Source organism: Fukomys damarensis, unplaced genomic scaffold, assembly GCF_012274545.1.
Source record: "Fukomys damarensis isolate Sample0158 unplaced genomic scaffold, DMR_v1.0_HiC HiC_scaffold_12, whole genome shotgun sequence".
NCBI classification, from domain to species: Eukaryota; Metazoa; Chordata; class Mammalia; order Rodentia; family Bathyergidae; genus Fukomys; species Fukomys damarensis.
In genome coordinates, this window is record NW_022900924.1 from 55,886,619 (window position 1) to 55,896,919 (window position 10,301).

Here is a 10,301-nt window from a genome sequence, read left to right on the forward strand (position 1 = left end):
GCATGTGGAGTGGAGGGGCGGTGGGGTCCAGCTTGGCCTGCAAGTCAGAGCGGGGCGTCGCCAAGCCGCAAAGGAAGCATTTAAGGCTGCTCTGGGCTGTAGGCATTGCACCAGCTCCTTTCTCCAGCTGCCATTACAGCGCCCAAGGCCACAAAGCCACAATAGCCTCAGCCATTGCAGGGGGAAAGGAAGAGCTGGTGCAATTTCCCAATCACAGTGCACTGGAGTTCCCCTTGCTGGCCAAAGTCGCCCCGACAGGCCCTGAAAACAAAAATGAATGTGTGTACTGCCAGGGGTGGTGGTGCACACCTGTGATCCCAGCACTCAGGAGGCTGAGGCAGGAGGGTCACTGTGAGTTCGAGGCTAGCCTGTGCTACTAGTAAGACTCTGTCTCAAAAAAAAAAAAAAAAGAAAAAGAAAAGAAAAAAAAACCCTAGGGATTCAAATCTTTCCTTTGTCTTACCTATTTATTTTTTATGTTTTTTTTGTTTTTTGTTTTTTGGGTTTTTTTTGGTACTGGGGATTGAACTTGGGTCTTTGCACTTGCAAGGCAGGCAGTGGAACCACTGAGCTAAATCCCTGGCCTAATTTATGTTTGTTTTTGAGACAGGGTCTCTGTGTGTGGTTCAGCCTGGCCTTGAACTCACTATGTAGCCCAGGCTGGACTTGCAATTGCAGTGATCCTTCTGCCTCAGCCTCCTGGATGCTGGGATTACAGGTGTGCACCCCACGCCCAGGTGAAAATCTTCCTTTAAACCAGAGATAAAACTCCCATGGAGGCAAAGGTGGGTGGTTGAGCATGAGGCCATGGGCTCCAGCCAACACCAACACACACACACACACACACACACACACACACATGCTCCTGTGCAAAACATGCTCTCCAGAGAGCAGGAGCAACAGCTGAGGGAATTCTGTACAAACACACAGCCAGCTAATTCTCCTTTATAATTTCATTAGGAAGTGTAATTAACTTTCTGCATAATTTAAGTATTTTTCACGACTGCCTCTCTCTGTTCAACCTGACAGACAAGCAGGTACGTCTTCCCCTTCTTCGGGTCTTGATTCCCTAAGGAAGGGCTGGGGTCACACGAAAAGCTCATGAAGGATCCATGAAATGTGAGGCCCTCCTCCTGTTTACCGGCTGTCAATGCCCTTGGCCTCTGGCAGGCAGGGCAGGGAGAGAGGAAGTTCTAACCCCACACTCCACCATCACCCCTTTCACTGAAGTCTCCGACTCACGGCAAAGTTTATTTATTTATTATTTATTTATTTTGGTACTAGGAATTGAAGTCAGGGCCTCACACTTGCCAGGCAGGTGCTGCCCCAACGAGCTACATCCCCCGCCCCTATTTTTATTTATTTATTTATTTATTTGGGTACAGGGGATCGAACTCAGGACCTTGCACTTACAAGGCAGGTGGTGGAACCACTGAGCTAAATCCCCAGCCCTATTTTTATTTTTTTGAGACAGGGTCTCGCTATGTAGCTCGGGCTGGCCTTGAACTCTTGGGGATTTTCCTTCCTCAGCCTCCCAAGCACTGGGATCACAGGCCACCCCCACACCCAGTCCCACGTTAATTTTACATCACTTGGAGTCTTTATGGACAGCCTGACGGCCGGGGTGTAGCTCACAGGGAGTGTCCTGTCCAACATTTGTGAGGCGCCGTGTCCAATCCTGAGCGTGCCAACAATAAATAAGAAATAAGCAAATATCCAGACACAAACCGAAAGGCCTGACCTAGCAGTGACTACCCTTAGGGCCGAGCATCACTTCTTGTTCTTTTGTTGGTCAGTATTTGCTGGCTTTTCTGTGCTCAGCTGTGTTTCAGTTTAAAACAAACAAACAACAACAACAAACAAACAAAAAACAGCAAAAAAAAGGTTCTTGAAATAAAATTTCCTGCTCCTTGGAGAGCAGGGCAGCTGCGAGTACAGATCAGCGCGGGGCCAAGGGCGCGGGGCCAGGCGTGGGCAGCAGGGGAAGCAGCTGGCTCAGAAGAGGAGCCCCAGGCCACCGCACACACAGCTGGGATCCCAGGACCAAGTCCCACGCCACTGCCGGCCACGTCACGTGGCACAGTCATCGTGGAAAAATGTGTGGCAGATGCTGAAAAAGTTACAAAAATTAAGTATACAGTTATACAAAGCACAAATGGTCACAGCGGATCTCTTCATAACTGTCTGATGCTGAAAGGAATAAACAGTTCCTCAACAGGGCCGGGCACGGTGGCACATGCCTGTATTCCCAGCACTGGGGAGGCTGAGGCAGGAGGATCACTGCAGGTTTGAAGCTACCTGGGCTACCCAGTGAGTTCCAGCCAGCCTGGACTATACAGAAACAAAAAAAAACAAAGCAAAAAAAAAAAAACAGTCAAAAAAAGAAAAGATGGGAAAACAAACAGTGGTATTGTGTATCCATAAAAGGCACAGCTAACTGACCACACCACAGCAGAGATGAATGCACAGGCGGTTTCTGCGCACAGTAAGCCACACACACAGAACTTTAGTCCATTCTGTAGTCACTGTGTTCCATAAAACTGTATTAAGTAAGGGCCTCGCTGTGTATCCCAGAGTGGTCTCTTAAATCCCACAGATGCTCCTGCCTCAGCCTCCTGAGAGCTGTTAGCCACCATGCCCAACTCAATGAAATATTTTAGGGCCCAGCCTCAGTCCTAGACTCTCAGCCTACTGACCGCAGGAAGGTAGGAGGGACACGAAAGACCAGGAGGGAAGGCTGCAGGCCACCAGAGCTCACAGGGCCAGGGGTCAGGTCACCCCACTTCCTTCCTCTGCCCTCCACCACGGCTCAGCTGTGCCCTTGGGTGGGGCCTCTCCCCACCCGACTCCTCCAGGCCAGGGACACAGCCCCAAGTGTGTGCCGAGTCCCGGGCACAAAAGGCACCTACCCCACAGGTCCGATTTACACTCAGGGTGGGCAGCAAAGGGGCCGATACGAACTCTGAATGCTTTGTTTGTTTGTTTTCCCAAGGCTGGGACTGAACCCAGGCCTTCACACTGAGCTACAAGGCTTCCTTTATTTTTTGAGACAGGGTCCTGTGAAACTGCTGGGCAGGGGACTCAAACTTGCAATCCTCCTGTCTCAGCTTCCCAAGTGCTGGGATCAGGCATGCACCGACATACCCCGCTCCAATACAGAATTATTAACGAGCCATTTTACGTTCTTTTTTTCTTTTCCATCCTAAGTCCTCAGAATCCCACATGGGCTGTGCACCTCAGTGCACATCTAGGCTGGGAGGAGGCCTCGGGAAGCGTGACCTGTGCAGCCTCCACACGCAACAGCTTGGTGTGGGCCAATGGACTCTGCACGCCGGTGGGGAAACTGAGGCACCGGCCGCTCTGTCCGGCAGGAGTCGCTCTGACCCAGCTCCCCGGGAGCCCCCTCCAGGATCCGTTTCTGGAGAGGCGGCCACGAGTGTGGCCCAGGACCTCCGCACTGCGTGTGTCGGCCGCAGGGAAGGCAGGGGCAGCTCCTGGGGCCCAGGGCAGGCAGGAGAGGTGCCCAGTGGGGAGCACTGCACCGCCCCCCTCTGCTGCTCCCACACATGGTGGCCCTTGGCAAGCACACACGTGGGCACACACACGTACACACACGCACACGCGGGGGCCGCAGCAGGCTCGGCCTCGACCCGAGCCTCTGTCTCGCTGGGGGACGCCACCCACACTCTCCTGGGTGACAAGAGTGTCCTCCAGGCCTACAGCCCTGCATCTGAGGCCCCGACTCTGGAGAGAAACCAAGCCACAGCCAGCCCGGGACACCTGTGCCCTAGCAAGGACTCAGACAGCAGAACAGGCGCCAGGTGCCCCGACTCCTACAGCTGAAACGCAGCACTGGGGCCTCCACCGCTCCCAAGAAAATGGGAAGGGACTCAGTCTCTGGCAGCCACCCCGAAATCCGGCTCCTCCTGAGCTCACTTTGAGGCAGAAATTCAGACTCGCTGTTCTGGAATGCGAATGACAGCATCATGGCAGCTTCCAGAACCTTCTGTCGGCCACCATGCCTGTCAGATACTGGTCTGTTTCCGGCCAGCTCTGAGGACCCGGGAGGAGCGCGGCCTGTCACTGTCCCGGGACACACAGGCACCAGTCACAGGCACGGAAGAGACAGGACCCGGGCCAGGCCTAGCCTCACAGCTTCCAACTTAAAAACAGCCCCAGTGACCCTCCGATGTCCTGTCTGTGAAAGGCTCCCGCAGGGCCCGCACCTTCAGGTGACACAGGGCCCTGTGTCCAGCTGGTTTCCCCATGAGAGGAAAACTGAAAAAGCAAAACCAAGGCAGAAGTAAGAATCTGTCGCCAGAGCTGCCTGCTCTGGACCCACTAGTGACGGTTGTGTCTCCAGGGACGATTGTGTCCGGTGTCCCCAGGGCGTCCAGCAGCTTTTCCCAAGTCTGGTTCTGATTGCTATGGACCCTCCGGGCACCGGTGTCTCCAAGAGCATGGAAGAACCTCAGGACCGTGATAAGGGGAAGGACAGGGACCTGAGCCGGCCTGGGCCCCGAAGTCTGACAATCTGTGAAGGCACATGTCTTGCCTTTTCTCGATTGCTTTGAGACAGGGCCTCACTGTCCTGGAACTCCTGGCGATCCTCCTGCCTCAGCCTCCCAAGTGCTGGGATCACAGGTGCGCGCCATGACGCCCAGCCTGAGAAAGATACATTTCTAAGCATCGTACGTGTATTAACTTGTGTGATCTTCCCAGCAACTCTCTTTTATCGTCCCCATTCTAGGGATGAGGAAACTGAGGTGCACAGCAGTGGATCCACCTGCCTAACCACTTACTAAGCAGCTGTGCCAGGCTGGCCACCTAGTGGAGTCTCTGTCCTGCTGTCCATCAGGTCCTGGAATCTCAAGGATGGTGACAAAGGGGACCTGGGGGCACTGTGACCACAGCAGGTCGGGGCAGAGGTGTCCCCTGACGACAGGAGCAGCAGGGTCCTGCCTTGCAGCCCTGGGCCCCACTTCCGCCCTGGCACCAGCAGCAATGCCACCCAGCGAGCCCCTCCCTGCGGGACAATGGTAGTGGTTGGCACAGCCAAGGTCTCTTCCAGTGTCCTGCCGTGCCTTCAGGGATATCCGGCATGGACAGCGGCCACACAAACCCCAGTCGTCCCTGCACGGAGGGGGCCAGGCTGCCAGGAGCCTCCCTCTGGTGGGGCAATCACTTTGGCGGCAGTGGTCACCACGCCGTCCCCCGGGGGTGGCCCTGGGCCTTCCCAGCCGCACTTCAGCTGGACACTCAGCCCACAAGCCACCGTCTAGGCCCCACCGCTCCTCTGCGCTGGGGACAACGTCCTGCAGAGAACCCTGAGCCCGGCCTCGTCCTTCCAGGTGGGGGACACCGGAGGGTCTCGGGTTCTCCTTCTCCCGTCCATTTTCCAGAACAGCAGAAGTCAAAATGGCTGGAAAACATGACCAGAACTAAAGATAGCTCACGTCTGAATTCTCAGGCGGCCTCAGAGGACACAGGCTGGGCAGCCATGGGCTCCGTGCCACAGCCCAGCAGGCCGCCCAGTCCCATGCTCAGCTCCGGGCCAGGCAGCTAATTACAGCCCAGCTGCTCAGGGCAGGGTGAGGTCCCCAGGTCCAGACACCTCCCTCCAGCCCCCAAGATCCTTTCATTTTCCTAGTCACTTTATTTTATTTTCACTTGAAATATTATGCATTGTACTGGCTCCTCCAGTTACACCTTTTTTTTTGTGGTGTGGGGTGGCAGCACCCAGACCCTCCCACAGGCTAAGCAAGCGCCTGTCACTGAGCTACACTGACTCAAATACTACAGCTTGTCTATTTTTTGGTACAGGGGATCGAATTCAGGTCCTTGACTTGCGAAGCAGGCGGCGGAACCATTGAGTTAAATCCCCGGCCCTCAAACTTGTCCTTTTTTCCACTGTTCTGTCTCCTGCCTGGAAGTTACAAATCAGCAAATGTAAAGGAGTGCAACTTTGTAAAGCTAGGTATGGCGGTGCTCACCTGTCATCCCAGCACTCAGGAGGCTGAGGCAGGAGGATCCCTGTGAGTTATAGGCCAGCCTGAATAACAGAGCAAGACCCTATTTTAAAATAAATAAATAATTAATTAAATTAAATTAATAAAGGGCAGGGGCCTAGCTGCTGGCAGAAGGAGAGGTGATCTCTCCCAGGGTGGCCCAGTGGCGGCTGCTCCCCCGATTCGGCAGAAGGGCTTATCCAGCTTCAGCCCTGTACCGGCCATGCGCGCCAGGACTCAGCTGTGCACACCAAGTCCCGCTCCTCCTCCCCCGAGGCAGGAACCCCAGCAGCCCCTGCACACTAAGCTCTGTCCCGGGAAACCCCACCATGAGCGGGGCTTATTGTGTCCTCTGTGGGAGGCACAGGGTTGGGTGACTCCAGGGCACAGACGGAAGCCGTGGGGTGCTGGGCAGTGTCTTCCAGCAGGAACAACACCCAGGACTGAGGATGCCCAGCCACGCCAGCCCTTCGTCACAACACCAGAAGAAGGGGCAAGAAAGACGGGTGCGGGCGCTGATGGCACCACGGCGCAGCCAGACGGAGGATTAGCGAAGAGCTGACTGAGCCCCGTAGCTAGAGGAAGGGACTTCACGGTCCCCAACACAGAGGAGTCAGAAACGCCGGCAGATACACCCACAGCCAGGCCTGGCTTACACACCACACGAGGCACCAGTGGAAAACACAGTGACGTTTAAATAAACAGCACTCGTTACGGCCAGGGACACGTGGCCACGAGGCCCCTCAGGCCGTCACTGGTCCCACGGTCCTCGCCACCCTCTTCGGCAGCTCTGCAGCGCTCCTTCCTGAGGGTCTTTAGCTGCGCTGTCCCGGCTGCCTCCGTGTCCTGCGTGGATTCAAAACGTTTCCCTTCCCTGGTCGTGTTGACCTTGGGCAGTGCCAGATCCGGTGACCGCGGTGGACAAGGACTGCGTCGTGCGGCGCCGGCGGTCACTGTATTCGCTCACACCGCGTACAGACCCTCAGGAAAGGGACCCCAGAGCTATCGGTGGGACGAGCGTGCTGGAAGCGAGAGGAGCACTCTGAGGGGGATTCTTGGCAATGTGTGTTTTCTGCAACACTGCTTTTAACGTAAAAACGTTTTAATGTAAATGTCCACTGTATTTCCAACCATGCCTGTGTACATGCACTATGTCACACCGTGCCCTATACTGTAAATAAGCACAATTAGCACTGCGCTAGTTAGAAAGCAACTTATTCGTTTAAAAAGCCTGTCTTTATGTCCTTCTCCATGGTCAGACAGACCCAAGAGGCCACAGAGGCACAGCAGGAAGGACCGCTGCGCCCCGCTAGGAGCCCGCATCAGGAAACCCACAGAGACGTCAAGGCAGCTGCTGCTGGGCCAGCTCCGTCGGGTCAGTACTGAGAAGCCGGGCTCAGACCGGCAGGCGCTCCTCCTCCTCCCCCAGAACAGGCCTCGCACTCTGCCTGCCGAGTCAGGGAGCAGGGGCAGCGGCGCACTGAGCCGGCAAGGGGCTGAGGCCCAAACACCCGCTTCTCTGTCCTGACCGGAACCCCGCACCGGAGCTGTTGTCACATCTGAGAAGTCGGGCTTAACCACCGCTCAGCAAGTCTGGCGCAGACAAACGCTTCCAGTGGGGCGGAGCGGACGCACCAGGGGCTGTGCAGCCCACTCTGCGCCAGTGGGGCGTGACCCGGGCCAGCTCAGTCTCAGGGCCACTTCCTGCCACACGGCGGCCAGGGAGAGTGGACGGACGGACGGACGGACCGACAGACGTCCGTGCCACAGCAGGCGAGCAGCCTCTCCCTGGCAAAGGCTGCAGGCCCAGGAACCCTCGCCTGGGTTTTCTGTGTGCAAGCACCATGCTTCAAGACAAAAATACGAGATTGCACTGTGGGAAGGACCCAGAAGAGGTAAATCCAGAGGGACAGAATGCAAACTGTCAATGTGGGGACAATGAAAATGTTTTGGAACTAGATCTGGACGGTGGCTGCACAGCGCTGAAGGTTTTCAATGCCACAAAGTGCTCACTCAAAGTAGTTTGTTTTGTTATGCAAATTTCACTTTTTTTTTTTTTTTTTTTTTAGCCAGCTGCTCTGTGGCCGGAGCTGCCGGTGAACTGAGGCACTCCTGCCTCAGCCTCCCGAGTGCTGGGATTACAGCAGTGTGCCACCACGCCCAGCTTACTTCAATTTTTGTAAGAAATAAACGCACACAGGCTCGGGGTGAGCTCCGCGCTGGAACGCTCGCCTAGCGCACCTGAGTCCAGGGTTCCACACCCAGAACTGCAAAAATGAACGAAGAGATGAACAAATGTATGAATGCAACAGGTTTTCCTAGCTGTCTGTGTGCGCAAGGCAACTACGCTGGGCACATTGCCCTTCCCGCCCCGAGCGTCCTCTCGCCTGTCCGCACAGTCCTGTCCCTTGCTTCCTTTGGGGCTTTACCCAGGTGCCACTTTCCCAGGGGTCAGGTCTCAACAGAAAGGGCCAGAACTTTAACAAGAACCCAGGAGAGTAGCCTGGGCTTCTGACTGCCTGGGGTGAGGCTGGAGACGGAGTTCTCAGGAGGACCAAACACGCAGCGCTGCTACGGGTCACGCCCAAGTCCGCGGGCCCCAGGCTGGGGAATCTGGTGCCCCATCACCCAGAGTTTAAAAAATGTGCAAAAAAAGGCCTCAGACACCGAAGGACCGGCTCCCTTTCCCGGCTGCCGCCTGGAAGACAGGTAAATTGCTACCCAACGGCCGCCTCCCACTGCCTCCTCCAACTCCAGAGAAGGGTCAGCACCAGCAGACTCCCAGGCTGCAGCTTGGAAAGAGAATAAAACAGAACCTGCGACATCAGCCGGAACTCTTCCATCCGCCTCAGTGCCCTGCTGGGTACAGGTGCTGGGTGAGCACATGGTCTGGTGGGCATGGGATGTGGGGCACCTCGGCCCTAGAGGCAGCCCCCACCCATGCTGGGTCCCATCCCAGAGTTTCAGAAATGCCCAGTTTTTGTTTCTGCTTTTTGAGACAGGGTCTCTCTACAGTCCAGGCTGGCCTCAAACTTGTGATCCTCCTACCTCAGCCTCCTGAGTGCTGCGATTACAGGTGTGTGTCTCCATGGAGAATTTCTATTTCTAAGCAACTCCTGAGCAAGGGGCCAAACTTGGAGAACCACTGCCCTGGAAAGGCCACCTTCTGGGCAACGGCTCCCCGGCTCCCAAGACACACCCACGAGTACTTATGCACACGTGGCAGACAGCCACTGCCAGCGGGAACAGGCGGCCTTGAGAAAGCACTGAGGAGGCTCAGAGGTGGCGGAAAACCCTGGAAGCCTTAAGTCGGAGCATTTCCCACTTCTGGGAGCCACCGCCCTGCCACCCTTCACACGTGGGTGATCCCAGCTGTGAGAACTGCTTCCAGCCAAGGGTGCTTTCATGTTTCTGAGCCAGAAGCAGCAGCTGAGAAGGAAGGCAGGCAGGCAGGCAGACAGCAAGGAAGCTAGCTCAGCCCAGGCTGCTCCTTGAAGATGGGCCCAGCACCCAGCAGGGGTGACTCACCAAAGTAGTCAGCCTTCGGGGGGGCATCCAGCTCGCGCTCCAGGCGCTGGGTGAGAGCTTCTAACTTGAGTTCCGCAGTCGAGGGGCCGAGCTCGGGGCCCGGGAGCAGTGTCTGGAAGGGCAGCCTCACCCTGGGGGAGCCAGGGGCCTCTGGGAGCCCCGGGCCCAGGCTGCCGTCCGGGCACCAGCCAGCGGGACCCTCTCTGCACGACAGTTCCTGCAAGGGGCTGGCAGGGCCAAGCTTGGGCCCAGGGCTGGGGTCTACACAGCTGGGCTTAGGATCCGGCCCGCGGGCATCCATGATGGCTGGCGAAGGTGGTGGGGCAGAGCCGGAGAGGTAAGACTTGGGCCCGTCCTGGAACCAAGGCCGGGGGTCCGCGGTGGGTTTGGGCCTCGTGCCCGAAGCCTCACAGCCCAGCTCTGAGTTTGCCCTCGGGTGGGCTCCCTGGCCGGAGGCCGGGGGCACAGACACCGGAGGACTCTGGGGTGGCGCAGGGGCCCCGTTCTCCAGGCCCAGGGATGGAAGGAGCGGGCTCACTCGCTGGGAGGAGGCAGTGGACCAGAGGCCCGCGGGCGTCTCGCCGCCTGGGCCAAAGCTACCCTGGAGGGCACGCAGGCCCCTGTCAGAGGGCGGCAGTGGCCCATACAGGTGCCTGGGCCATGGGCGGTCGCTCCCGCAGGGGGCTGCTTCCAGCCTGTGGGCCCAGGCGGGGCTTGCCACACACAGGTTGTCGTAGTAGTCTCCGTGAGTCAGGCAGGCGGGGG

The 10,301-nt window shown here is 57.0% G+C and overlaps 1 protein-coding gene across 1 annotated transcript in view; it reads right to left on the reverse strand.

The window, feature by feature from the left end:
- Limd1 (LIM domains containing 1) overlaps positions 1-10,299 on the reverse strand; it is a gene marked incomplete at its 5' end in the record, with an annotated part of 35,168 nt that extends 24,869 nt beyond the window's left edge. The window contains one exon of the mRNA XM_010624581.1: positions 9,537-10,299. Coding sequence (XP_010622883.1) covers positions 9,537-10,299 — 763 coding nt within the window. The remainder of the gene's footprint in view (positions 1-9,536) is intronic.
- Positions 10,300-10,301: the final 2 nt, after the last annotated feature.